Source organism: Pelodiscus sinensis, chromosome 21, assembly GCF_052426305.1.
Source record: "Pelodiscus sinensis isolate ZL-2025 chromosome 21, ASM5242630v1, whole genome shotgun sequence".
Lineage (NCBI taxonomy): Eukaryota > Metazoa > Chordata > Testudines > Trionychidae > Pelodiscus > Pelodiscus sinensis.
The window spans coordinates 22,737,690-22,764,523 of record NC_143072.1 but is presented as its reverse complement, the minus strand read 5'-3'; the positions used below and the strand labels follow the sequence as shown (position 1 = coordinate 22,764,523).

Below are 26,834 nucleotides of genomic sequence, written 5' to 3'. Positions count from 1 at the left end.
CTGCCACCATGGATGTAGGGTACTACCTAAAAGATTCTTGTAAAGCTAAAAAGTTGGCTCGCGAACAATAACAAATGAGGATGCATTTTATAAATCAATTTACAACAGTCTAAATCCAGTTACTATAAAATACTCTATCTAGCAGGATAAGATCTATCACAGCATTGTACAATGGGTACTCTTATTTATAGATCTGTACCTTTATTAAAACGTTCTTAACTATATTCTCTCCATAGCTGGAGTGTTCAGAGGAATTAGGAGATCTTGTGAAGTCTGTGGACCCTACATTGGCACTTAGTGTCTATCTAAGAGCTAATGTGCCTAACAAGGTCATTCAATGTTTTGCTGAAACAGGACAAGTCCAGAAGATTGTTCTGTATGCTAAGAAGGTGAGCTGTGCAAGTATAGATAAGTTGCACTTTGCAATGCAAACATTATTGAATCCAAGAGCACAAACTAAAGAACGACTACTAAATCTTTAAAAACAGTCGCATGTTTCTTACTATAACAAATGTAGCATGACTTTTTAATCTCAAAATCACTATGTAAAGAGCAAGTGTGTTGGGCAAAACATTGCTTTCAAGACTCCCTTTAATGTGAAAACTTACACTTTGGCCTTAAAGGGTGGTGGGGGTGTGAGACAAGCTGGCATAATCAAGATCTCACTGACTGATCTCGGGCAGCTTTTACATTCCCCATACAGATTGGACAAGAGCTATGAGTTATAAAACAATCTGATTCCAGACACTACTAAGCAACTGTTCCTCAGCTCTGATTTATTTTGCTCTTGAAGCACTAACTATCTTTATTGTGGCGCTCCTTACAGGTTGGATATACTCCAGATTGGATCTTCCTGCTAAGGAATGTAATGCGAATCAGCCCTGACCAAGGACAGCAGTTTGCTCAAATGCTAGTTCAGGATGAAGAACCTCTGGCAGATATCACACAAGTAATTCCAACTCTTGCAAATTTTAACACAATGAATGGGGATATATGCCTACCACTGTGTAAAGCTGCCTGTGGGGGAAGGATCTTAAATTGCCTCTTACTGAACCTTTTCAAAATTAGATTAAGATGATGCAAACTTAAACCTAAATAGGTAAACTAAGCTTGTTCAGCCATGTCTCCAAGCAAATGATAGTTTAGGTACATCTGCCTTGAGGCTTGGAGCATAACCTGTTGTAAATCTAACTTGTCTCCATTAGGAGGCAGTCCTGCTCATACAGAGCACCCATTGACTGACCTGGGATAATACTAGTAAAATTAAGCCAGATCTCATGACTGCATTTAAATCTTCATGCTAGAAGTAAACTCGAAATGAAACCTTTCCACTTCCACTGTTAAAAGTGCAGTACTAACTGTTTGGTTTGTTGCAGATTGTGGATGTTTTTATGGAGTACAACCTAATTCAGCAGTGTACTGCTTTCTTGCTGGATGCACTGAAAAATAATCGCCCTTCTGAGGGTCCCCTGCAAACACGTTTACTTGAGATGAACCTCATGCATGCACCTCAGGTATGTCCTATAGACTGACAGCTGAAACTGGTTTTTGTCTTGTAGTCAAACTTCCAATAGCATAGTATGAATCGTCTATTTTAGACATAGTAGCTTAAGGGTTTCAACTTTCTGAAACACTTAAAATGAAATAATTAATAACTTGCCTAAATCTAATTATTGAAAGTAGGTCCTGACAACTTCCCTGTTTATAATCTTCAAATAAGATAAAGGAAGCTGTTGGCTTATTTCCCTCCCCCACCAAAAAAAGTCTGTCTCAAATTCATGTGTAAGAGCCTACCACTAATCCTGGCTCTAATTCTAGTATCTTAAATAACTGCTTCAGAATTGAATTACAGAAGATCCTGTGACTAGACTTCATTCTGATTTAGGTAGTAACAGCTACTCCAGGTAGCTACTAATCTAAGCATATACAGGTTACTTCTGGAGTTTGGACATTAAGGAGAGTAAACCCCATCTTGTTTTAACTCTTTACCCTTTATAGGTTGCAGATGCTATCTTGGGAAACCAGATGTTTACTCATTATGACCGGGCTCACATTGCACAGCTGTGTGAGAAAGCTGGCCTGCTGCAGAGAGCATTAGAACACTTCACTGACTTGTATGATATCAAGCGTGCAGTTGTCCACACTCATCTTCTCAATCCTGAGGTAAAGAATCCAAAATCTGTATAGCTTACGTTCTGGGATCTTAATCAAATGCAGTATAATTGAGCTTTAAAATTGGTACTTAAAGATTCTACATAATCTTGTCTCTCTAGTGGCTGGTGAATTATTTTGGCTCCTTGTCAGTAGAAGACTCTCTGGAGTGCCTGCGTGCCATGCTTTCTGCTAACATTCGTCAAAACCTTCAGATCTGTGTTCAAGTAGCTTCAAAATACCATGAACAGCTGTCAACCCAATCGCTTATTGAGCTGTTTGAGTCTTTTAAGAGCTTTGAAGGTAAGGTGTGCTAGGAGTACTCTGCTTAGCCTTACTTCCCTTAAACAGGTGTTAAGTCTTTGGGGAGCTTTTCCATCTCACTTCCTTGTATAAGGGAACACCTCCCTTCTGTCAAAGGTGAACAGGATGTCTAGCCAAACAGACTCTGGCAGTGCTATCAAGTATTGGCCTTCTGGCCACTTCAGTGGACTTCAGAGAAGTGCATATTCCAGAATGCATCTGACCTGGCAGTTGCACATAATGTTGGACCTTAATCCTATTTGTGTGCACTTTAGTCACTGCCCTCCTTTATGTAGGGTGACCATATTTCCCAGTGCTGAACATGGGACACTTGGAGAAACTTTTGGAACTTGCCATTGAACATGCTTAATGTGAAGCCTGCAGTAATCTTCCTGCCCCCCCCCATTGTGCTAGAATTCCAAGGTCAAGTGGGGAAGGAGGGCCTCTGGGGGACAGGAGGTGTGGCGCTATCACTTGCAGTTGCACTGTAGTTTGGGGAACATCCCTGGTACCCCCTGCTCATGGGCTTCTGTCACATGGAGGAATACTGGGGATCTGGGATTCTGCCCTGCCACTGTTGGCTTCATCGGGGGGAGGGGTGATGACCCAGAGATGAGGCACCTAGCTTCCAATCCTTTCGGGTTGTCAGGGTTGGGCATTTGGCCCTGGAGCTCCTGGCTTCAGCAGGAGGAGGAAGAAGGAATGCTGGGGACTAGGGCAAACAAGGCATCTGGGGCTGCACTGATTGACCAGTAGGGCAGTAGAAAATACAGGATAGTTTGTCCCTTTTATAAAAAAGCAGGGCACTTGTGAGGGCTTCAATATGGGTCTGTCCCATTAAAAACCAGCTGGATGGTCAGCTAACTTCCTACCTCAACAAAGTGTAAACTGCAGAGCAAGAGCAAAGTTTGTGCAAGACCATTTAGATGCAAGAAAAAACTGAGCTAGCTGAACACTGCTCCCTTAAAGTACCTACCAGACACCATGTTGGAAACAGAGCTGCTGAATGCTTTTCCAAAGTGTGCCATATAGTCCATCCTCTCAACATGGGAAAGAGTGAATGGCTGACTTGTGGCTGCATCATGGTGCAAGCACATAGCTTGACTATGGAGGACCTCTTGGCCAGCCAAGAGGAAGGAAAAAGTGAATCTTCCTAATTGGACTGGACTCAACCTTCATTACTTGCCTGGAGCAACTGGACTTGTATAACACCCTAGTGAGTGGGCTGGCTGGAGCAGTGCAGGCAATGGCAGTCACACAGCCTTAATCTTCTGCGCATGCTCTCCTAAGAAATTATGCTACATTTGAGCTACAATGTTCCTTCTGTCTTCAAACTGAAGAAACTAAGTTCAAATGTCTGGGTATCCCATGGCTACTGTCTGAGACTTGAGCCAAACTAAGACTTCTTGTATAATCAACTCTTAATTTGGTATTAAGACAATTAATATTCAATCTTGTTTCCCTTAAGGTCTATTTTATTTCTTGGGCTCTATTGTAAACTTCAGCCAGGACCCAGATGTGCACTTCAAATATATCCAAGCTGCATGCAAGACAGGGCAGATTAAAGAAGTGGAAAGAATCTGCAGAGAAAGCAATTGCTATGATCCAGAACGTGTTAAAAACTTCCTCAAGGTACAGAGTCTGAATAGCATTGCAGTGTGGCCTCCTTTGCAGCATGATTGCTTTACTTGTCACTCTGTGCTGTCCTAGTAGGGGTGGATATTTTGACCATGAACACACTAGATTGCACATATGAAAGCTCAAAGCAGAGTTCTTAATCTTTAAGGTGTGTGGTCTAATCTGGAGACCTTCTGTAAAATAGGGAAGATGAAAGCTGTTCTTCAGGCCTCATGTGTTACCCTAATCTGTATTGGAGGATACTGCTGAGCCAGTCTGTTCCTTAACTTGAACATGTCCACCTCTATGATGCTAACAGTCTTAACTGAAATATATGATGCCAGTTGGATTTAACATGAACTATGAATGGAAAACATTCTAAAAGTTACCTGTTTAGTTTTCTTTTCCATGCCAATATCTCCTCCCCTTCCCCCTGCTTCAATTCTATGGGACAGTGGTGTGAAATGTTTTTTAGAGAATTAATGATATTCCATCAGGTTTGAGGATGGAAAGAGACCATGTACAAAGTTTAAAAAAAAAAAAAAAATTTGGTGGCCAGTTGGCATTGTTACACTGTTTATGAAAGTGTCTGCCAATCGGACTAGCTTCACATTTTTGTTCTGGCAGGATAGCATAATACACCTATTGCTATTATTATAGCTTTGACACAAATGGCTATCTGCTCAACAGTCCCACACCTGGCATGTAGAGAAGTTTTGTGTTAGTGTTCTGGAAACTAAATGAAGAGAAGTTGCTATAGGGGGAAGGTGGTGTGACTTGCTGGTTTACAATCTGACATATGATCTTCCATGGTTACTGTCAAATTCCTGATGGAAGCTATTATTTTTTGTGCTGTTCCTTGTGTCTGTGGAATGTGCAGGACATGTACCAGGTAAATCTGAGTATAGGTCTCCCCATTGGTTAGATCCTTCAGTGTCCATTTGTATGTAGAATTACATTCTGGGATGTGCCAGTTAAGCAACTTCCAGCAGCTCAGATTAGGTTGATTAGTCAGGGTACTCTAAATGTACAGTATTTGGCTCCCATTCTACCTTTAAACATGTTGCTTTTTGGCAGATAATTTTGGGGCATTCATTCCCATAGGCCTTTGGACATACAAGTTACTGATGCATGCTCTGACTTTGACCTCTGCAGCCACAAGTCAGTGAGTCAATGCAGTAGTTGGGTAGGCTTTTAAGGCAGATGTGACTCTGCATACACATCCTAACTAAATTCACAAACAATAGATTTCTTGGATTCCAGAGATGCTCACATTACACCTGAAGTAATGAGCTCAAATCTATGCCCAACTAGTAGTCTCACATGACTGAGACCAGCTCCATCCTCAACTCTTTGGTTAGACTCCTCCTGTTGCAATCCCAGAGTGCTAATCCTACACACTCAATGCCAGTGGCAATTCACAAATGCTGAAGTATAGCTTAGGTTTGTAATACTGATTGTTCTGTGTTGTAAAACTGTTTGTAGATGTGGGTGTCTCAGGGATCCATGACAGACTTCAGATTTTTTGCTCTAGGTATAACTAGGTGTAAACATTGACAATTCACTACATGTGCATGTCTTCAAAGAACTGATAATGATAACATGCAGTCAGGTAAAGTAGTTTAGGAAACCAAATCAGTTGAATTTAATGTTAAGTATCTCTGATCAGACAATCTCCTCAGACTTGCTTTACTTATCCACTGTCCAGTCTTCTAATGTGTATTCATAGCTCCACTTTTTTTCCTCTGCTCTTTGCAGGAAGCAAAACTGACTGACCAGTTACCACTAATCATTGTGTGTGATCGCTTTGACTTTGTCCATGATCTTGTGCTGTACCTGTACAGAAATAACCTCCAAAAATATATTGAGATTTATGTACAAAAGGTAAGGACCAAATGTCGAGGGACTTAAGTTTCTATCCAAATGGCTTGATATGGCCTCATCCAGTTTCTCTTCACAAGGACAGTCATGGCCACACATGCATGTAGTACCAACAAATGCCACATTAATGTTCTAAATCCTTTTACTTTAAGTTTGCTGTCAGACTTGGAGAGGGTGTTAACCATGTAACTTCCTTTGTGCACTCAATATAGCTATACAATCTTCAGAACATGAGCAGGCCTTCCTCATAACAAGTGATTGTCTGGCCACCTCATTAGTGAGCAAACCCTTTTTCTGGGAAAGGGGATTTTAACCTCACAAACACTACTTGATTTAATTCCTTCTCTTGTTTGTACAACAAACTACCCCACAAGCTGGTAGTAGCTGCTGCATTTAAGGACTGCTAAAATGGCCTAAAACTTTAGAATAACACGTCAACTTAGCCCTGTTGCTGAACTCTGACTTAAGCTCTTGCCAATCCTCAGATTGGTGAGGTTGATGCATGGATTTCTCAACTTGTCTGAGTCAGATTAGGAGAAAATGAGGCCCACTTGAAGCAGAACATGTATGAACTGCTAGATTCTCAGGGAAGGAAAATGCTCTCTCCATAGCTGGTACTCCAATTCATCATTATAATATTTGTGTTGCCCTAGGTGAATCCAAGCCGTCTGCCTGTTGTCATTGGAGGATTGCTTGATGTGGATTGTTCTGAAGATGTGATAAAGAACTTGATCCTAGTTGTGAGAGGCCAGTTTTCCACTGATGAGCTTGTTGCAGAAGTAGAAAAAAGAAACAGGTATTCAGTGGTAACAAATAACATCTCGGTACACCTTTAGCATTGGCTTCAATTTGGCTGCTCCCTCAACTTCAGTACCTTCTGATTAAGTTAGGCCCTAATCTTTAACCAAAACCTGTAAAGGCCACTCCTTTGTTACAATGACTTAAATGTACAGGAGGTTACATAAATTTATAACTTTTATCCCTGAACTTGAAGTCAAAAGCTACTGCAACAGACTTCTCTTGGGTTTGTTTTAGGGATACTTTGGCTCCAATACAGGAAATAAGTTTACATTTGCTGAAATGTTATGAACATCGGGTCTTAAATTGTCTTCAGCTTTATGTACTACTTCAGTAGTGTCTTGTATGGAATATTGTAGGTGGAGACTAATGGGAAAGGGTACCTAATCTTGTAGACTCCAGAGGTTAATCTGGAGACTTCACTGGCTTGGCAATTAAGACTTAATGGAGGTGGCTCTGGTTTTTGGCATTTAACTAGATGGCTTTAAATAGAGATTTAAGATAAATACTCCTTATAAGGAAAGGAGGATGAATTATATGTAGACACTTCAGGGAGACTCTGGAGAGGTCTTTGTCAGGTAGATCCTGCAGACTTGTTCATAACACTTACCTTTTTTGTTTTTAGGCTAAAACTGCTTCTTCCATGGTTAGAAGCAAGAATTCATGAGGGTTGTGAGGAGCCAGCTACTCATAATGCACTGGCTAAAATATACATAGACAGCAACAACAACCCAGAAAGATTTCTGCGTGAGAATCCCTACTATGACAGTCGTGTTGTGGGAAAGTACTGTGAGAAGAGAGACCCTCATTTGGCATGTGTGGCTTATGAGCGTGGCCAGTGTGACTTGGAGCTTATTAATGTGCGTATATTCAATGAGTTCAGGGTGGACTCAGACTAAACTTTGACTGATTCTTGGGAAGAGACTTGTGCATTAACTGCAGAAGCAGACACTTTGTTTGCAGTGAAGTTACAAGTGGGAATTAACTAGCATCACGGTAGCATAATGTACTCTATTCCCTGCCTCCAGTTTATAAAAAAATCCCATTACTCATTACTTTTTCATCAAGATAAATACTTCCAAGGATCTGAGCAAATAGGACAACAGTGAGTGACATTCCAGAGACAAAATAATGTGTCAAAGTTTGGGATTTCTGGCATGAGTCTTGAAATGAGCTTATTTTACTGCCAAACTCACACCACATAATAAGTTAATTTGGTCTTCTCAGTCCCAAGATTGAAGATATAATTCTTCTTGGAAGACTGTCTAGCACTTTCCAAAGCTGAGCAGGGGGCTAGAATAGATGGCCTCTTGTGGTCCCTTCTACCCTATTTCTGTGAAATAAAGCAAGTCTTAAGCAATTCCGTACTATTTCATTATCTGCCTTGTCTCTTAGGTATGCAATGAAAACTCCCTTTTCAAGAGCCTCTCGCGTTACTTAGTTCGCCGTAAAGATCCTGAATTGTGGGGGAGTGTACTGCTGGAAAGCAATCCTTACAGAAGACCACTTATTGACCAGGTATAGCCTCCCTCAACTTCCTGCTGCTTAACCTAATCACAGAAAGCTATAATTGAGGGCCAAGTAGTTGTATCTTGCTGACTATGGCTTGTCTCCTGTCTGTAGGTTGTGCAGACTGCACTGTCTGAGACACAGGACCCTGAAGAAGTATCTGTTACTGTAAAAGCTTTCATGACTGCTGATCTTCCCAATGAGCTCATTGAACTGTTGGAGAAAATAGTTCTTGATAACTCTGTGTTCAGTGAACACAGGTGGGTAAAACTCTAAACCATGCAAAGGAAACTTCAGTAGGCTCCACAGAAGCAGTCTAGCTCTGTGCTGAGGCTTGCTGCAGTGTAAATTCCAGCTGCTTTGTGGAGTAAAAACAGTTTTTTTATGTATTTGCTTAAGTTCATAACACTTCATGGTTTGGGGATGGGAATTTAGGATGGTGAAGTCCTTGACTTCATAACACTAACCAGTAATTTAATGGGTGAAGCAACTGACTCTGCACTCACCTGTCTTGCTAGGAACCTGCAAAACCTCCTCATTCTCACAGCTATTAAAGCAGACCGTACTCGTGTCATGGAATATATCAACCGCCTAGATAATTATGATGCTCCAGACATTGCAAACATTGCTATCAGTAACGAACTTTTTGAGGAGGCTTTTGCCATCTTCAGGAAATTTGATGTCAACACCTCAGCTGTGCAGGTATCCTAAATTCTTATCTCTTCTGTTAGGAAATCTCTTCAGCTCTTGAGACAGCAGAAGCCTTAAATGGTGACACCTCTTGGCTCTGCTGCTGCCCATCATTTTTGAAGGGACTGCCAACAGTAGAATCGCCTTTCAAAGATGGCAGGACCAGTCACCTCACTACTGCTGCTTGGGCTTATTTGGTCTCAGCTTTGATTATACAAGCCTTGAGTGGAGCTAAAGGGATGAGTTTAGGCTTATGCTTTCTTAGGCTGTCCCTTCAGACTTGTTGCAGAAGGTGGAAGATTGTTCTTGGGACACTTGGGCTAAGCATTAGTGAGGCTTTGGCTCTCAACCAACAACTTGATTTACTCCCTAGTCTAAAGAAAACAAACTAGTGTCTTGAGTACAACCATTAGTTTTTGGGAATGCAAGACTAATGTCTGTATTGATGGTGACTGATTTGCTACCACTTCCTCAGGTATTGATTGAGCACATTGGAAACCTGGATCGTGCATATGAATTTGCTGAACGCTGCAATGAGCCTGCTGTGTGGAGTCAGCTTGCCAAAGCTCAGCTTCAGAAAGGGATGGTAAAAGAAGCAATTGACTCCTACATTAAAGCAGATGATCCTTCCTCCTACATGGAAGTCGTTCAAGCTGCCAATGCTAGCGGTAAGATATCTAGCTTTTTATAGTCAAACTGACTCTTGTGCTATTCTGGTAGGTCCAGATTTCTGAACTTTAACCAAAACATAAGCTGTTGTAGTCCTTGAAATGACCCTACAATCAAGCTTTTACCTGCTAGTGTTATGGGTTGTATTAAATTCTGCTGAACTAAAGAAATAGGTTCAGCTTTGTCTTGTATCTTAATACTGAAGTGATCAAAGTTTAATCAAGTTGACAGCTTCAAATATGGCTGATCAAATGACTATAAATCACTACCAGCTCCTCTGCAGTTTTTACTGCCCTCTCCTGGGCAGCTATTCTAGCTGCTCTTCCCCTCCTCCCCCAGGCTTTTGAAATGTGAGTATTGCTTTTAACTATATAACAATAGCAAAATAAAATGCAAGTTACAGAGCTTTAAATATCTCCTGTAGTGGGAGACTCAGATCATTCTAGTCTCGAGCATGAGAAGCTGGGCAACTCTCAGTAGTAAACTCTTTAGTCTTGGCTACAGTCATGTTTGCTACTTGCAGAAATTGTTGTAAAACTAACAGATTTCCAGTCCTGGTCATGATCAAACTAAAAATGGTATCTTCTCTGAATCACCTACAATGTGAAATTCCTTCACCTAGGAAACTGGGAAGAGCTGGTGAAGTACCTACAGATGGCACGCAAAAAAGCCCGGGAGTCCTATGTGGAAACAGAACTCATTTTTGCTCTTGCTAAGACAAATCGTCTAGCTGAGCTGGAAGAATTCATAAATGGACCTAATAATGCTCACATACAGCAAGTGAGTTCCTGCTCTTTGGTTCTCTAGCTGTCGTAAACTTTGGTCTTCAGACAATGCCAAGCTTTGGTCTGCCAAGCAAATATTGGGTTTTAATGGCTTCAAACTTTGGGATGGCTCTAATGTTAGAATTTTATAGAGATTGAAATTTGTTCTGTAGCTTGACTGGAAGGCTAATATTTCAACTTAATCTTAGGTTGGTGATCGCTGCTACGATGAGAAGATGTACGATGCTGCTAAGCTGTTGTATAATAATGTGTCAAACTTTGGCCGTTTGGCATCCACATTGGTTCACCTAGGTGAATACCAGGCAGCTGTTGATGGTGCTAGGAAAGCAAACAGCACTCGAACATGGAAAGAGGTAAATTGCCCCACTTTTAAAAAATTTAAACGCTTCAGCTCTATGTGAAAGATCAAAGAAGCTTGCCTCTGGGGTCTTACTGGTAGCTTCTTAAATCCTAACTTTTTTTGACTGGACTCTTCAGTATACAGCTAGCTAGAGCTGTTTTTCAGTTTTGTCTAAAATTCATGTATTCCTGAATTTCAGGTTTGCTTTGCCTGTGTTGATGGGAAAGAGTTCCGTCTAGCCCAGATGTGTGGACTTCATATTGTAGTGCATGCAGACGAATTGGAAGAGCTCATCAACTATTACCAGGTAACAAGACCTGTACTAAATTTGTTCTAATACTACAAGCATCAACCAAAGCATACCTACATAAATGCTATTGTAACTCTCGGTGATGGGATCACTTTTGTTTCAAAGTTGGCATGCTGTCTTTTTATCCATTAGTTCCTAACTTCTTGCTACAGCTTGTCTCTAACTGCACCTGTCTCTTAAGGATCGTGGCTACTTTGAGGAGCTGATCACTATGTTGGAGGCTGCGCTGGGACTGGAGCGTGCGCACATGGGAATGTTTACAGAGCTAGCCATTCTCTACTCAAAGTTCAAGCCCCAGAAGATGAGGGAGCACCTGGAACTCTTCTGGTCCAGAGTCAACATTCCCAAGGCAAGTCTTGAACTTCAGGTGCATTTAAGCAGTACTGGGTAGTACAGAGAATAACTTCATTTCTTTATGAAAGACTCCCTCCTAATAAAACCACCTGATCCAGTAAGCATCAACACCAATGAAATACCAAGAGTGAAAGTAAATCAGTGCTCTAAAGCTACTGAGTATTTTTGAAGCTGAAAGCTAGTCATGGCAGGTCAAAATCCACGAGCCTATATTACACAGGAGCTCAGATGAGGAGATCATAAGGGCCTGTTCTAGCTAGGGATGTTAAATATCTATTAGTTGAATAGTTGAGTAACCTCGTGAATTATCAGCTAGTCAACTACTTTAGAGTTCCCAGGGGTGGGGCTGCCAGCCCATGCACTCTGGCCTCCCTCCCTAGGACACATGGCACTGGAGTTTAAAAACCAGCTCCCCATGTGGACTGGCTGTCAGTTGCCCTGTGCTGCTGCCTCTAAAGGCAGGGAGGGCAGCAGCCCCTGACTAGGGTTGGGGTCCAGACCTACTGAGCCAGCCTGCTAAAGTTACTGGCAAGGGGGGAAAAGGAAATTCATGTAGTCAACTTATAAGCAAAAGCTTACAGATAATGCTATAATTGACTACACTATTACATCTTTAGTTCTAGCTTTTGAGCTATTGACCTCTAACTTTGACACTTAATTCTCTGTAGGTGTTAAGAGCTGCAGAACAAGCCCATCTCTGGGCAGAGCTGGTGTTCTTGTACGATAAATATGAAGAGTACGATAATGCCATCATCACAATGATGAACCACCCAACTGATGCATGGAAAGAAGGACAGTTCAAAGATATCATCACCAAGGTACTGACTGATCCTGTTAGGTCTCCCCACCATTCTGCATGGCTTGATTGGCATTCTAGCTAATGGATTTCTGATGAGACAATATCCTAGCTAAAGAACTGGTACTAGTTTCAGCATAACTCTTCTCCTCTACATCACTATCTTATGCTTATATCGGGACGCTGGATACATGGTAAATGCCTAGCAGATTTACAATGGCACAAATGATTGATTGGATAGCTTTTTGGAAGCTAATAGTTAATCAAACCATAGAAAAGAGTACACTGAGCAAATCTGAATTTCTTAATGCTGGCAGGCACACAGGGGTAAAGTTTGTAGGTGGACAGCTCTACCACCCAGAAGGGGTGGGATTGAAGGCAGCCAGCCCTTGGCACAGCCCAGACAGCAGCACTGCCCACACCCTGAGCCATGCAGAGAAGTGCTCTGGTGCTTCCACAGCAATTGAAAGGGGTCCGGAGCTCCAGCCACTACTAGTAGTAGCAGCCAGAAACTCCAGGCCCCTTTGGGCCCCATCCTTCCTCGTCTCTTCTCCTCCTCCTCTCCCCCCCCTTTTTCTGGGCCAGTTAGTAGCCCTGCAGGCACATGTTTCAGGTAACTTGCTTGAAACCTATGCAGAAATCTCTAAACAGGATAGAATATGTAAATATCTGATAAATAATTCTTGATGCTATCTGCATTTTAGGTGGCCAATGTGGAGCTGTATTACAAAGCAATCCAGTTTTATTTGGAATTTAAACCCTTGTTGCTCAATGATCTGCTGATGGTGCTTTCTCCCCGGCTGGATCATACTCGTGCTGTAAACTTCTTCAGTAAGGTAAATTGGGTTTTTTATTTTCTGAAACAGACTTTGCAAGTGGAGACAAAGCAGTTGGCTGCATGTAAAGGTTTTTGCCTCTCAACTCCAGTCAAATGATGTGAATGTAGCGCTGACAAACCTCTACAAGTTTGAGTGTTCTTGCTATATTCAGGATTCTCAAGTCTCATTTCTCTTGAAGGTTAAACAGCTTCCACTTGTTAAACCCTACTTGCGCTCAGTTCAAAACCACAACAACAAATCAGTGAATGAGTCTCTGAATAATCTCTTCATTATAGAAGAAGACTATCAGGTAAGACTGAATTTAGTGCTGCCCTTCTTTAAAACACCTTTTGTGCATGTTAACTGCTACTGACTTATACCAATTCATAACTTTGCATCCACTAACTAGAATAACACTAGGATTATTTCAGATCTGAAAATACTCAGGTTTGAGAAAAGGAACAATGCCGACAGCTCAACTGTAACTCAACCTAGATTTGATTAACTTTCCTTAAACTGTTAAGCACTGAGGCTTGAATGTCTAATTTTATTCCAATTCAGGCTCTTAGGACATCCATAGATGCCTATGACAACTTTGACAACATTTCCCTTGCTCAGCGCTTAGAGAAGCATGAGCTGATTGAATTCAGAAGAATTGCTGCATATCTCTTTAAAGGCAACAATCGCTGGAAACAAAGTGTCGAACTCTGCAAGAAAGACAGACTGTATAAGGTAAGACTGGAAAAAACTACAGCTATGAAGATGTATCTTTCACCTGGCTTACTTTAATACTAGTAGCAGTGATTCCCACCCCCACTGGTATAAAGCGCTTAAAGTTTTGTGCGTCTTGGAAGCCTCCGTCTTCTAAGTAGGACACTTAAGTTTGGATCTATTCCAAAAGACCCTGTGTCGGTATGTTCCTGCACTGTTAGGTGTTTCTAATGAGGCTTTTTGTTCCTTTAGGATGCAATGCAATATGCGTCAGAATCCAAAGATACAGAGTTGGCAGAAGAATTGCTGCAGTGGTTCTTGCAGGAAGAAAAAAGAGAATGTTTTGGAGCTTGTCTCTTCACCTGTTATGACCTTCTAAGGCCAGATGTTGTCTTAGAAACTGCATGGAGGCACAACATCATGGACTTTGCCATGCCCTACTTTATTCAGGTCATGAAGGAGTACTTGACCAAGGTAGGAGCTGTTAGTTTGACAATGAGATCTTCATAGTCACTTGCTGTTAGAAACTCTGTTCACCTGCCACAAATATTGATACTGGCTTTATCAAATGTCTCATGTTCATTCTTATTTTCAGTTGGCTAGCTACAAGTTAGCAGAATCTGCACCTAGTTTCCTGCTACATGCATCATGTGACTCTAGATGTGAAACTTTCTCCTTGTTGAACTGTGGAAGTCTAGAAACTACCATGTATTATGGGTTAGCATTTCCAGGTGGACAGGAGTGGAATGTCTTGGATACTCTTGAATCTAAACATGTTTGCCATAACTTTCAATGAAGAAAATAGTTTTGGGTAACTCAGCAACTATTTGGCTAGTCAAAAGATACAGGAAGCAAAATATGCAACGACCAATTGTAATGTGTCAATCCAGGCTCATTTTTGGGATGGAATCTCAAACTTCAGCTAGGAAGCAAAATACCCAAACATGCATTCAAGGACACTTATTCTAGTGCTAGAAGATGCTCCGCTGTAGTTTAACTAGCCTCTTTTCACTTCTGCTTGCTTTTTTTGTTTTTGTTTGAAACACTCCTTTAGTTTTCAGGATGCTTTCCTTCCAGCAAGACTGTCCAGATAAATCTGACAGACTATATATTTTCCCAGATGCTTTTCCCCTCAAGGGTTTACTTTACATGTGTAAACCTTCAGGAAAAAGCCACAAGTTATTTAACTTTCTTCTGTTTGGCTTTTTAGTAGTGATTTTCAGTTTCAATGTCACCAGTTTCTTCTTGGACAACTTCAGCTATGCTGGGTTTTTTAGGTCACTTTCCATGCATCTTTTGGACTTTTTTAAATGGTAAAACTTCTGCAAGGGCTACCAGGCTTTTGAGTGATAAAGCAAAATAAAGAAACATTTGGTAGCACAGACTTGCCTGTTCATCTTCAAAAGGAATCTTTATTTTTGGGGCAATTCTAGAGCCACTTGAAGTCAAACTAGTGCAAAGAAATTTTGGTTGAAAGCAACTCAGTGTTATGCTGAATGTTTCTTGTGGGTGGCTATGGGATACTTTGACTAGTCCAAACTAATATCAGTGTTACCTTTTTTGAGATGGAGCATACTAGTCTTGTATTGGGATTAGTGTATGTATTACAGTATAAATGCTCTTGCAGCATTATCTTAGTCTTAGTTTGACTTACCAGTCACTGAGATTTGCTAACTAATACAAACCTCTGAAGCAGTTACTTCTAGCGTCCTTAGTGTTTACTCCTTTTTTCCTCTTGCACCTTAAGTTATTTCTTGCCTGATTCTTATGTTGCTCATTCTACCATTATGTGCTATGTACAGAATTTGGTTTTTTTCTAAGCTGCACTTCTGAATTTCTTTGCAGGTTGATGCAATAAAGGAAAAGGTGAAAGTTGATTCTTTTCCATATTTAAGTCTGGAGGACTAAGTCTAAAACTGCATGAGTTTTTTTCCCCTCTTCCTACCTTTACTACACTGCTGCTACTGCTTTTTTCCCCAACAATCTCACTAAAGCCTCTGCAAGCTTTTAAAAACTACAATACTTAGAACTGTAGGAAAAATAGTAGATGCACTTGCTACTAATCGGCTAATAGACTCTTTAGGAAGGGCAGAAGGCTGCTCAGTTGGATCACAGTCCGAGTACTGTTCTGATACTAATGTTGACCAATACTGTGTAGAAGAAATTGACTGTGCAAACAGTAGGAATTGGGCAATAGCAACTTTCTCTACAAAAAGCCATAACTAAAGCTATTCCAACTCCAGCCACAATATAGGTGTATGCTTTGTGAAAATTGCTAAAGAATGTACACCGAAACTTGTAAGGACTGTGATCCAGTCTGACTCATTGATTCTTACTAATGTGTGTGCTGATAGTAGGCAGAATAGATACTAGCTGCTTCAGAAGAGACTTTTCCTCATGTTTCTTCAGGTTTCCAGTTGTTATGGTGCTAGTCTGTTTCCATGCAGTAACTTGAAACTTAAGCTGTTGTGTCGAGTCTTGTTCTCTTCTCCCCTCTGACAAATCCCTTGTAGTAGAACAAAAGTGAAGACTGCCTTCAGGGCTTTTTAGCTCCCTAAAAACCAGCCTCTTGCTATCTTCCTCAAACCAAAAACCCTTAAGCGGTAATGCTAAAACCTGACTGCTTTTGAGGCCTCTCTGGCACTTGCCTGTTGCATCTCAATTATGCCCAGCCTCAGGGCAGATCCTAAAGCTTCAGTCCATCTGTATCCTATATGCACTCCCAACTTTCCTTGGAACATGAGCCTTGCTGGTGTAGTTTAAAAATGACACTTGTCTGTTAAAATGGGGCTGGGCAAAGGGCAAGCAATAGAGTAGCGTGAAGACTGATTTAGTGCAAACAATGTTTTTGCTGGTTGACTCATCCTCTTGATCACCACTGGAACTCAAGGCTAACCTGAGTAAAATGCCATACTGTAAGGTCCTGCAGCAGCTAGTAGTTGAGGCAGAAAGCGTGTGTGTGGAAAAAAGGTAATTGAACTGCAGTGTCTGCATATTAAACTGAGCATGTACAACAGTCATTGCAATTACATCCCACTACTCCTGAAGCTACAAAGCATTGCTGTGGGCTGCGTGTGGTTTTTTGGGGGGGAGCCTGTATGGCAGTCATTTTCCAATCTCACTACTTGCTTCAGTACTCTTGCCTCTTTTTCATGCACACATAACACCAAAATAACATTGACCGCATGTTACTACTTTTCCTCTGCAGCTTATTGCAGTCTTGGTGGAAAAGCCTTTTTAAAGCAGTTGTATTTCACTAATACCAATGTAACAGGCACTGAACCCATTGCTTAAATCAAAGGATGTATAAGGGTCACTGGCCTCAGACCTCTAACAAGCTTGTGTTCGTAATGAAGCTCTGTTTGAGACAGCATCAAAGCCAGTTCAGATAAAGGAAGGGCAAATGGAGACTTAACAGAATATTCTGGGCTAAGGGTTAGCCATGTGTGGGAACCTGAAATTTTCTGCTTAGCTGATGCTGCTGCTGCTCCTCCAACATCCCACTGTCCTATGCAGAGCCTGTCTGGATCTATGCTTGAGCATTCCAGTCCTCCTCACTATTCTAGCTTAATCCCATTTTATTCTGGGAACAGATTTACTACTGAACATAACTCATCAAGACTTAGTGCCATTCTTTCTCTGGACTCTTAACTCGACAACTTCAACAAAGCATTTCAGTGATAACCTATCAAACAGTGTTCTATTTACCCCAATCAGTGTTTGAGCAGAAGATGCTTCAATTCTCAGAGTTCAAATACAAGTATTGGACTGTGGCCTGCAACTGGGGTCACATGAATATATGGATTCATAAAACCTTCCTGGACTCCATAATGTAGCGTTCTTGCTCTGCCTGAAGGATAGCTTGTCAGAATGGTTGCCCAGATGCTAGTTCATGTGCTCAGTTTGGCAACGCTTTTTTTTAAAGGTCCTGAACATCTGCTGTAGCTTGAGGCATCAGTTTGGGAGTACCCATTAGGGAAGTGACTTCAGGATTGCTTCACATTGCAGACAAATATGACCTCTTCTAAAGATTGCATGTCTGAGTTGTTCCTTTGACATGTCAATACTTAAGTGGCATCAGCATGCAGTAGTTTCCTCGAAGTTATCTAAGGAAGTTATTGGAGTTACTCATCTTCCATACCATAAGATGTAGAACACTTAATGGCTATCAGACTTATTACTAGCTAATGCTATAGCATTAGCTAGATCACTCATACTAAAGTGGTATAGAATAGGAAGCTGCTTATATATGACTATTACAAAGCTATTCTCTCCCCAGAACAAACTGAGACTACCCAGCTAAAAGCAAGAGTACACTAATATATAATAGGCACCTAACTAGCCTTCAATAACCCTAACATGGTCAGGGTGAAAAGACTTCTTGCCCCCAAACATTGAAAATTAGTTCTGATACTTAGTCTGTCCATGTGCTGATTTTTACAGTGGGAGCTGGGCACTTAAGCACCTAGGCTCTGATACGTTGCTTTCTGTGCAGTGTGGCTCTGAAGAGCTTGCCCCATAGTTTGCTACAAGACTGCTTTAAGGCTGCATGCATTCACTGCATCTGAAGTCTTAGACTGGCTTTCCCCTAGGGTTGTTAGTGAAATTAACATCTTGATGCTCAAGTGGTGTCAGATGGTGTAATGGATTGATACTGCTGATTATAATTGGTCACAACTGTTCTGTGCCCTAAGAATGGTCTCTTAAATTCTAGACCTGGAGATGTCAGGAACACTTGAACTAAGCGAGACTTCTCATTTATTGTGCATTAGAACTGACCATCTTCCAGTTGTTGCACACTTCTGTTGCAGTGTGGTGCTAAACGTGTACTAGGCTGAACAATCTTATGTTGTCACATCAAACTTGACAAACTTTCTCTGTGTTCTAAAGCTGCTGGAGCATTAATGACCCCAGTGAGCTTTCCTTCTAGCATATTAAACATGAACAAGGATTTAAATAACCTAACCAGCTTCCCCCAGCTGGGACCTTATTTGCCAAATTTCAGCCCTTCAAGGGGACTTTCTCATGGAAATGCTGAGACCAGCTTAACTGTAGCAGTACCAATGTTGCTACTTGAATTTGTAAGCAGTGGTCTTTCCTTGAGGGTGGTTAACTTACACGAAGGCTTTTCCACGTCTCTGCCAGAAAAATAAGTAACACTTACCTAGATAGAAAGATGGTTTAACTATTGGGCCTTTGTATTCCAGGTGGATAAACTGGATGCCTCAGAGTCACTGAGAAAGGAAGAGGAACAAGCTACAGAAACACAACCAATTGTTTATGGTAACCTTTTCTGATTTACTTACCACTATTAATCATATTAAATATTGGTATTGATACTGCTTCTGGTCAACACTACATGGACAACCCACTTCTCCTAGCCATAGCTAAAGAAATAGCAGATGCTTCCCACTTTCAGGGCTAATTAAGCAGAGGGGTGTTGGTTTGAGATCCGTAGTCTGACGAGCAGTTTAATTCACTGCTCTTGTAGAAGACTGGCTGAAGATAGCGCATACCCCAACTCCTTGGAAGGTTTACCAAGGTAAATGTTAGACACAGGCCAGAGGACTAGGCATTCCACCCCTATCTTCCCACTTAGTTTATGGCCCCCTAACTGAATCCACCCAAACTTAAAAAGGAACAGTTGCCACTGACACCATTTACTTTGTAGTATGGGATCCTCCCATGTGTAGCTTTTAAACTAAAGCCTTTTGGACAAGGGAATGTCTGTTCCTTTGTGCAGGGTCCTGTTTGCTTGGTCTTTGGGCACTACCATATGATTAAACTTGTTTGAAGCCAAATAGAACATGTTCTGCTATGAGAGTCAACTAGTCACTGGCACTGACTATTAAATACTCCAAGCAATCTGAACTTTGCCTCTCCAAAACTAAGTTCTCCTTGGATCCAGATCTATTGATGGTTGTCTTCTGTTTCTATAGCCTTAAATGTTTTCAGGGATCTTACTAACCTGGGTCACCTTGGGAGTTAAGGTACTAATTGGACTATTCAGCAGAATCTTGCAGTGTTAAAGCATGTTGAGACAATACCCTGTCTTGTGGCAAATATGGCACTAAGGTGCTGTTTTTTCAGTTGTAGATTTTTCTGCAAACAAACGTTAGAACAGATGCTCTTTCCCTGATGTATTTAAGAAAAAAAGCAGGGATGCCTTTCAGGAGAACAATCACTGAGCCTGCTACCCTTCAGTGGTCTCATTACAAGACCGTGATAAATTGGGAATATATGGAAGGTGGTTACATCACTTGAGTGTTGGGTATAAATTTGAGGCTGGAGTCTGATTTGTGGTGAGCCACTGTGTAAACAATCCATGACTTAAAATGGAATCAAGACTAATCCAAACTGATGATGGGTGGAGGTGAGAGTAGAATAGGACGAGTAGGTTATGGTGGATAAAAACCTCCCCTCATCATAGGGAAGTAGACTTATTTGCTATTCCATCTCTTGCCAGCTATACTATGAATGTCTTTTAGACATTAAAGCCTCAACTCAAGTATACTTTTTAAGAAGAAACCAAGTTTTAAAGGCTTTCCTCTAGAGAATATGCTGGTGGCTCCTAATAAGCTAGTCAGGACCTTCTCGGGCAATGGAAGCCAGATAGGAATGAGATTTCCTAAATCTATATTCAGCATTCCTGTAACTTGTACATCTTTCCTATAGTTCCTGGGGGAGTAGAAATGAGGTAAACTGCTGCAGTAGTTAGAAGAATCTAAGTCACATTGACAGGTATCTTGCTCTTGTTTTTAGGTCAGCCACAGCTAATGTTGACAGCAGGACCCAGTGTTGCAGTTCCCCCACAAGCACCTTTTGGCTATGGCTACACCGCACCTCCATATGGGCAACCTCAGCCTGGCTTCGGGTACACCATGTAAGGTGCAGTGCAAATCAATCCGGAGCTAGCATATTTTCTTACTGAAACTCCACCGTCCCTCCCAGCTTCAACTCAAACAGGGAAAAAGCAAGCATTTTGCCTTGTGTTCTTGTAATCTTTATTTCATGAAGGACTATGGTTTTCTAGCGCAAACTGTTTGGATCACACTTATGTCGAATCTTTTTTCACATTCCATGTCATTTTAGATTTTACTTTTGAAAGGGGAATAGCTTAAACATTCAAGTGGGCTTTCTTTTTTGCTTTTTCTTTTTGGCAGGACTGCTTCTTAACATTTAAACAGTGAGTTGTGGAGATTCCAATTTGCACTCTGTAGTGTTAAACTCAAATATTGAATCTTGCGTTCAGTGTATGTGCCGCTTACAGTATGTACTGTCTCTAAATGCATTTAAGTCTCATTGTATATGCAAAGTTATTTGTATTTGAACTTGCAAGACTGCCGATGACAGACAACACTAATCAGCATATCCTATTCTGGATTGCATAGCTCCTAAAATGATTTAATGCGAATGGACAACCTTGCCTGATCTTTAAAAAAAAAAAAAAAAATGAGTAAAATTTCCCATAACATATGCAGGTTTTCCAGTTTTGCTTATAGAAAATGCTAGTGTTTTGCTCACTCCATATGTAACAGATGACCTTACGTTTGTGCTGTATCTTGTGCTTATTTTGTGGGGTCATTCCATTCAGGAACAGAGCACCATGATTCCAATCTGTGTATTTACTAACCCTGCCCTGAGGTTTGTGTATGTTGGATATTGTGGTGTTTTAGATCACTGTTTTGAGTGTACAGAAGAGAGAATTCAAACAAAATATTGCTGTTGAGTTTTGTTTGTGCAATTTGAAATTACTCAAATTTAAAAAAATAAATTACTGGACTGTGGACATCCTGTATAGTGGTAGTTTCACTTATGTATCTTACTCTCAAACTAATCTTTCTCTCAAACTAATCCAACCATTTGAAACCAACTATTCTGGTAGATTCACTTGGTATAAGGGACCCAAGTTCAGACAGCATTCCTTGATCAAAGGGAGAGGCCGTCATCTTAGCAAAACACATGGTGAGAATGGAGGCTATTGGAGAGTGGTGTCTTGCACTGATGGATTATGCAGCGAGGACTATACCAGACTTAAAAATAGCACTTTTCAAAAAGTTGGCTACATATTGGTCAGCTACAGCATCTTAACTGGGAGATACTTTAAGATTATAGTCTGTTTCAGTTAAATTGACAAATCATGTCTTAGGTATGTTAAGTTGCCTTAATATATTTAGCTTCAAATAAAATTGTCTTAAATGTTTGACAATGCTGAATACTGTCATATTTGAGTAAGCATTTGAATACAGCTGTGGCTAGAGATACTGATACACATAGCTTGAGTTACTTGGTAAGTTTGCATTTCAGCCATAGCACACTTAATATCAGAGTTGCTGGTTAAGAATTTTGTTTAAAACCAACATCTGCTGAAATCACTTTCAAATCTACGTGTTCCCCTCCATAGGTTTTTTCCTTACCACTTTAATCTGAAACGTCTGTCCCCTTAAAACTAAGTTAAATATGCTCTACAGAGACCTGCTTGAGTTGATCAGAAAACTTGGTCTGGTACAGAATCGAAGGATTCTGTGGTGGCATGTCACCAGTACTTCATAATCTGCTTCTCGGTTTCTGAAGTGCATTTAAGGTGTTGGCTTTGATGGATAGACCTAACCCATGCAGTGCCTTGCTGCTTGTGACAACTTCCCTAATGCCACATTGTCGTCATTCCTTTACCTAACCACAGATGAGTGCCCTCTGGTGCAGAGAAGCTGGCAGTATAGCCTTCTCTGAAAGGGGCCCCCAGCTATGGAATCTGCTTTTCTAGCCCAGAATCGCCCAAATCTTGAGCTTTGGAGTGCACAGACACATGTACATGGGCTGCTCTGAAGGTGGGCCTTTGCCTGCAGAGCACCAAGCTTTTTCTCACTTACATGTCTTACAGGAGCAGCTAGAGGCTTGGTTAGGTCCCCTTTATCTAAAATACAATTTCTAATTGGCCAAAGCTGGAAACTTTAACACATCTGTGCTCAAAATTCCCCTAATCTAAATAGCTGTAAATGATCAAACTCAGAGGGCTATGTCTACACTGGCATGATTTTCTGGAAATGCTTTTAACAGAAGTTTTCTGTTAAAAGCATTTTCGGAAAAGCACATCTAGACTGGCTGGATGCTTTTCCAGAAAAGCACTTTCCAGAGAAGCATCCATGGCCAATCTAGACGCGCTTTTCTGCAAAAAAGCCCCGATTGTGAAAATGACGATCGGGGCTTTTTTGTGGAAAACACTACTGTGCTGTCTACACTAGCCCTTTTCTGGAACAGTTTTCCAGAGACTTTTGCCCAAACAGGAGCAGCATAGCTTTTCTGGAAAAGCAGTGATTTTACATGAGATCGTCAGTGCTTTTCCAGAAATTCAAGTGGCCAGTGTAGATAGCTGGCAAGTCTTTCCGGAAAAGCGGCTGATTTTCTGGAATAACTTGCCAGTGTAGACACAGCCAGAGGAGTTGTGAAGTTAAATTGCTTCAAAGTGCCATGACAAAGCAAATTATGTCTAAGGGCTACCCAAGGCCTTCAGACTTGTCTCTAGGTGATCATGGAGAACACCAAGTCATGAAAGACTAAACTTCCATTTTTGGCATAACTGGTTTTAGCCTAAAGCCAACTGAAGTAAACATATGACTAGTAGGGGAAGTCTCTCCTCTGTTTTGTGCCATGTATTACTGGGTAAATGAGAAGCTAATTAAACTTGCACTTGAGCTGCCAACAGGCTATGCTCATGTGCTACTCTAGCATGGGGGTTATCAGGAACAGAATACAGCTTATTTTAGTTGTAAACTTGAAGTAGGAGAAAAGTTAGCTAGGTTTAGTAATGCCAGTAGTAACTGGGCAACAGATACTTCATAACCATGGCCTACAACAGTGTTATACTTCTTGTAGCTGCCTGATGGAAGACTAGTACAAAAGGAATATGTGTTGTTACTTTCATAATTGTACAAGCTTTGGAGGCAGGTCTCTTCTATTGTGAGCAAGATTGCATCTGAACCTCTGGATTGCAATAAAAGAGGATGAACTAGCTAGAAGAGAGGAAGGGCAGACAATCTAGCAAGAATGGGTGTACAGTACCCGCATGAGAAACCTCTGCACACTCCACTTCGGGTACAGTTCAATCTTCACCTACAGTTTCTTAAAGCATGTTTAACTTATTGCTATGCAAACTTCACCATCAACTAAGTTGATTGCACTATTACATCCCTGTAATATACAGTAAATTAAATTAACCTATACACTCTTGCTTACTGGGTAATGCTATAGACTACAGACATTTCTCTCTCCCTCCTCCCACTAAACTTTTTAGCAGGCTGGCTGGCAACCAAACTCAGTCCCAGTTTGGGCCAGGTCCAGGACCTATCCCTGCTCCAGCTCTCAATTTAAAGTTTATTAGGAGTCAGATGAGCAAGCAGCCCACCTCAGTTCTGACTGGCAGCAGATCTGGGAGCTCAGACCCTTCTCTGTGTGCCCCTGCCCCTCAGCAGGGGCTGCTGCCACCCTGTGCTGCTGTCTCTAACAGGTAGCAGCATGGGGTGATAGGGAGCTGGTTTTTAAACAGGCTCCCCCTTGCAGACCAGTTCCCACCTGGCACCCAACACTACTGCCTCTAACAGAGGTGGCAGCAGCAGCCACAAGTGGCAGGGATCTCCTCAGAAGTGGGGCCAGAGCATGCTGGCTGCCAGCCTCACCACCTGGGATGACAGAGTAGCTGGGTAATTGAACTATTCAAGGAGGCATGTTAAATATTGGTTAACTTATTGGCTTTCAGCCTTTAATAGCTACAACTGACAAGTTCAGATTCTGAGAAGCTGTGCATGTTCTCCTATAGATGTAGAGTCAGTTACATTTCAGGGTGTGGGAGTTGTCCTGGTTTGATACTTGAAATAAGTCCTAGGATCTGAAGCACTGTTAGAGAATTTAACCATGCCTGCCTCTAGAGTAGGCACATAGCTTTAAGTTCCTTCTGAACCAGACTTGAGATGTATCTGAACAAGGCTCCTTAAACTTGGTAGCCACACAATCTACTCTTCAGCCATAACTCAATTGAAGATTTAGAGCTGAGTGCTCTACAGACTAGAAGAGTTGATATACTCCACAAACATGGGTGCATTTTCTGACTTGACTTAGCTTAGATCTATGGGGAGGCCTTTTCTTTAGTGTATCCTCTCCAACTTTTATAGGATTTGAAACTTGGTCTCAAATCTGATTCCCAGATAGCAGGATATTTTCTTCCTCTTCGGTTGTAGCGTTCAGTCTTGATAGGCACATTACAGCAGCCTCTTACTAAGTTAACTTGGTTCCTATAATCTTAAAGCACACTAATTCTATGAACTACTAAGCAACTCACACTAGTCATTGTTACTCTAAAAGTATATCCCTTTGCCTTCAATATTAAGGGAAGTACCAGCAAGTTATGCTAATCTAACTAGAGAAGGCTTCTATGGCCATCAGGGAATCTCCCTTTAGGCAATGAGTCCACAGTGACACTGTTGCAAAAAAGTAACCATGATTCTAGGATGCATTAGGTGAGTTGTGAGCAAGACAAGTCATTCTTCTGCTCTACGCTGTGCTGATTAGGCCTCAACTGGAGTATTGTGTCCAGTACTGGGCACCACATTTCAAGAAAGATGTGGAGAAATTAGAGAAGGTACAGAGAAGAGCAACAAGAATGATTAAAGGGCTAGAAAACATGACCTACAAAGGAAGACTAAGAACTGGGCTTCTTTAGTTTGGAAAAAAGACAGAGGGGACACACTAGCAGTTTTCAGATATCTAAAAGGGTGTCATGAAGAGGGAGAAAAATTGTTCTTCCTGGCCTCTGAGGATAGGACAGGACAAGAAGCAATGGGCTTAAATTGCAGCAAAGGAGGTTTAGGTGGGACATGATGAAAAACTTCCTGTCAGTGGTGAAACATGGGAATAAATTGCCTAGGGAGGTTGTGGAATCCCCATCTCTGGAGATATTTAAGAGGTTAGATAAATGTCTATCAGGGATGGTTTAGACAGTACTTGGTCCTGCTATGAGGGCAGGGGCCTGGACTTGATGACCTCTTGAGGTCCCTTCCAGTCCTAGTAGTCTATGATTAAGCAGTGGATTTCAGATGACAGTTCTTACAGCACTCTTCATTGGTAGATCTCAATCACTGTTGCTTTCCCCATCTTACAAATAAACTCAAGCTGAGGGGAAGTCACTTGACTGAGTTGGGAGTAGAACCCAGGTCTCCTAAGATGTGGCCTAGTCAGTACACCACAGTGCTCTGATTGGTTAATGCATCCCAGTTATTCTAACTACTTATGGTCCCAATTGTAATAACTGAGCACTTAACTTAGGGACATGGAGGTGGTATTTTAAGGAAATAGCTCTGAAGTTTCAATCAAACTAATCACAAGTCTATTTACTCCTGCAATATAGCCATGTGTTCAGTGCCCCCATAGGTTCTGTATTTGCCAGACATTAGGTTTAGCCTTTCCATATCAGCCCTAAAGGCTACCTGCAAGATGCTTAGTGGTTTCTCTAAACCTACAGCAGATAGCTTTGGTGGCCAGACTGAATTTGAACCATGCATTTTTCTCATCCAGAGCAACCTTCTAAGGTCCCCTCTGTGAAGTGCTGCAGGGAATGACACTGGATGGGGACTCAGACAATAGCTCCTTTTTCAGCTCTGCCCCAGCTCACTGGGTGAGTTTAGGCCAATCATTGCACCTTTCTGTGCCTCATTTTCCCCTTGCCTTTCATCTTATTTATAGAAAGCACTGCTGTGCTTCCCCCAAGAGCCACTTAAGCAATGCTGAGCAATTACCTATGCTTTCCCCCTGAGATGTCACTTTCAGTAATTAATTAAATCACTAAAGGGCAGTTTTCCTATTGACCAGTCTTGTCTTCAAACCTATGATCAATTCTAGCCCAGGTTACTGCTCTAGCCCTTGCACCCTAGATGCTCACTTTTTCCGAACAGATTCAGAAGAATGTGTGTATATATATTATTTTTTGGTGGTGGTGGTGGGGCTGTGTTCTACCCTTGCTACAACTTTACTAAAATGAAGAGCTAAACCTGTTATCTTGATCCAAAACCAAGAAAGTCACAGACTAGTTGGCTAAATCCAGCCTAAACATGAT

At 41.4% G+C, this 26,834-nt stretch overlaps 1 protein-coding gene across 2 annotated transcripts in view; it reads left to right on the top strand.

Moving 5' to 3' along the window:
* The window catches only part of CLTC (clathrin heavy chain), a 54,565-nt gene extending 33,037 nt beyond the window's left edge, over nucleotides 1–21,528 (top strand). Inside the window, exons 9-33 of one of the 2 annotated variants that reach the window (XM_075904695.2) lie at nucleotides 237–389; nucleotides 827–949; nucleotides 1,377–1,514; nucleotides 1,999–2,163; nucleotides 2,274–2,454; nucleotides 3,923–4,086; nucleotides 5,830–5,955; nucleotides 6,606–6,748; nucleotides 7,376–7,610; nucleotides 8,146–8,268; nucleotides 8,374–8,519; nucleotides 8,778–8,961; nucleotides 9,425–9,617; nucleotides 10,241–10,398; nucleotides 10,592–10,756; nucleotides 10,943–11,050; nucleotides 11,235–11,402; nucleotides 12,076–12,225; nucleotides 12,908–13,039; nucleotides 13,221–13,331; nucleotides 13,583–13,753; nucleotides 13,985–14,206; nucleotides 15,578–15,598; nucleotides 18,940–19,015; nucleotides 20,495–21,528. In XM_075904695.2, coding sequence (XP_075760810.1) covers nucleotides 237–389; nucleotides 827–949; nucleotides 1,377–1,514; nucleotides 1,999–2,163; nucleotides 2,274–2,454; nucleotides 3,923–4,086; nucleotides 5,830–5,955; nucleotides 6,606–6,748; nucleotides 7,376–7,610; nucleotides 8,146–8,268; nucleotides 8,374–8,519; nucleotides 8,778–8,961; nucleotides 9,425–9,617; nucleotides 10,241–10,398; nucleotides 10,592–10,756; nucleotides 10,943–11,050; nucleotides 11,235–11,402; nucleotides 12,076–12,225; nucleotides 12,908–13,039; nucleotides 13,221–13,331; nucleotides 13,583–13,753; nucleotides 13,985–14,206; nucleotides 15,578–15,598; nucleotides 18,940–19,015; nucleotides 20,495–20,619 — 3,681 coding nt within the window. In that variant the 3' untranslated portion in view covers nucleotides 20,620–21,528. The remainder of the gene's footprint in view (nucleotides 1–236; nucleotides 390–826; nucleotides 950–1,376; nucleotides 1,515–1,998; nucleotides 2,164–2,273; nucleotides 2,455–3,922; nucleotides 4,087–5,829; nucleotides 5,956–6,605; nucleotides 6,749–7,375; nucleotides 7,611–8,145; nucleotides 8,269–8,373; nucleotides 8,520–8,777; nucleotides 8,962–9,424; nucleotides 9,618–10,240; nucleotides 10,399–10,591; nucleotides 10,757–10,942; nucleotides 11,051–11,234; nucleotides 11,403–12,075; nucleotides 12,226–12,907; nucleotides 13,040–13,220; nucleotides 13,332–13,582; nucleotides 13,754–13,984; nucleotides 14,207–15,577; nucleotides 15,599–18,939; nucleotides 19,016–20,494) is intronic. The other variant, XM_075904697.2, reaches the window with a different exon arrangement.
* The last annotated feature ends 5,306 nt before the right edge of the window (nucleotides 21,529–26,834 follow it).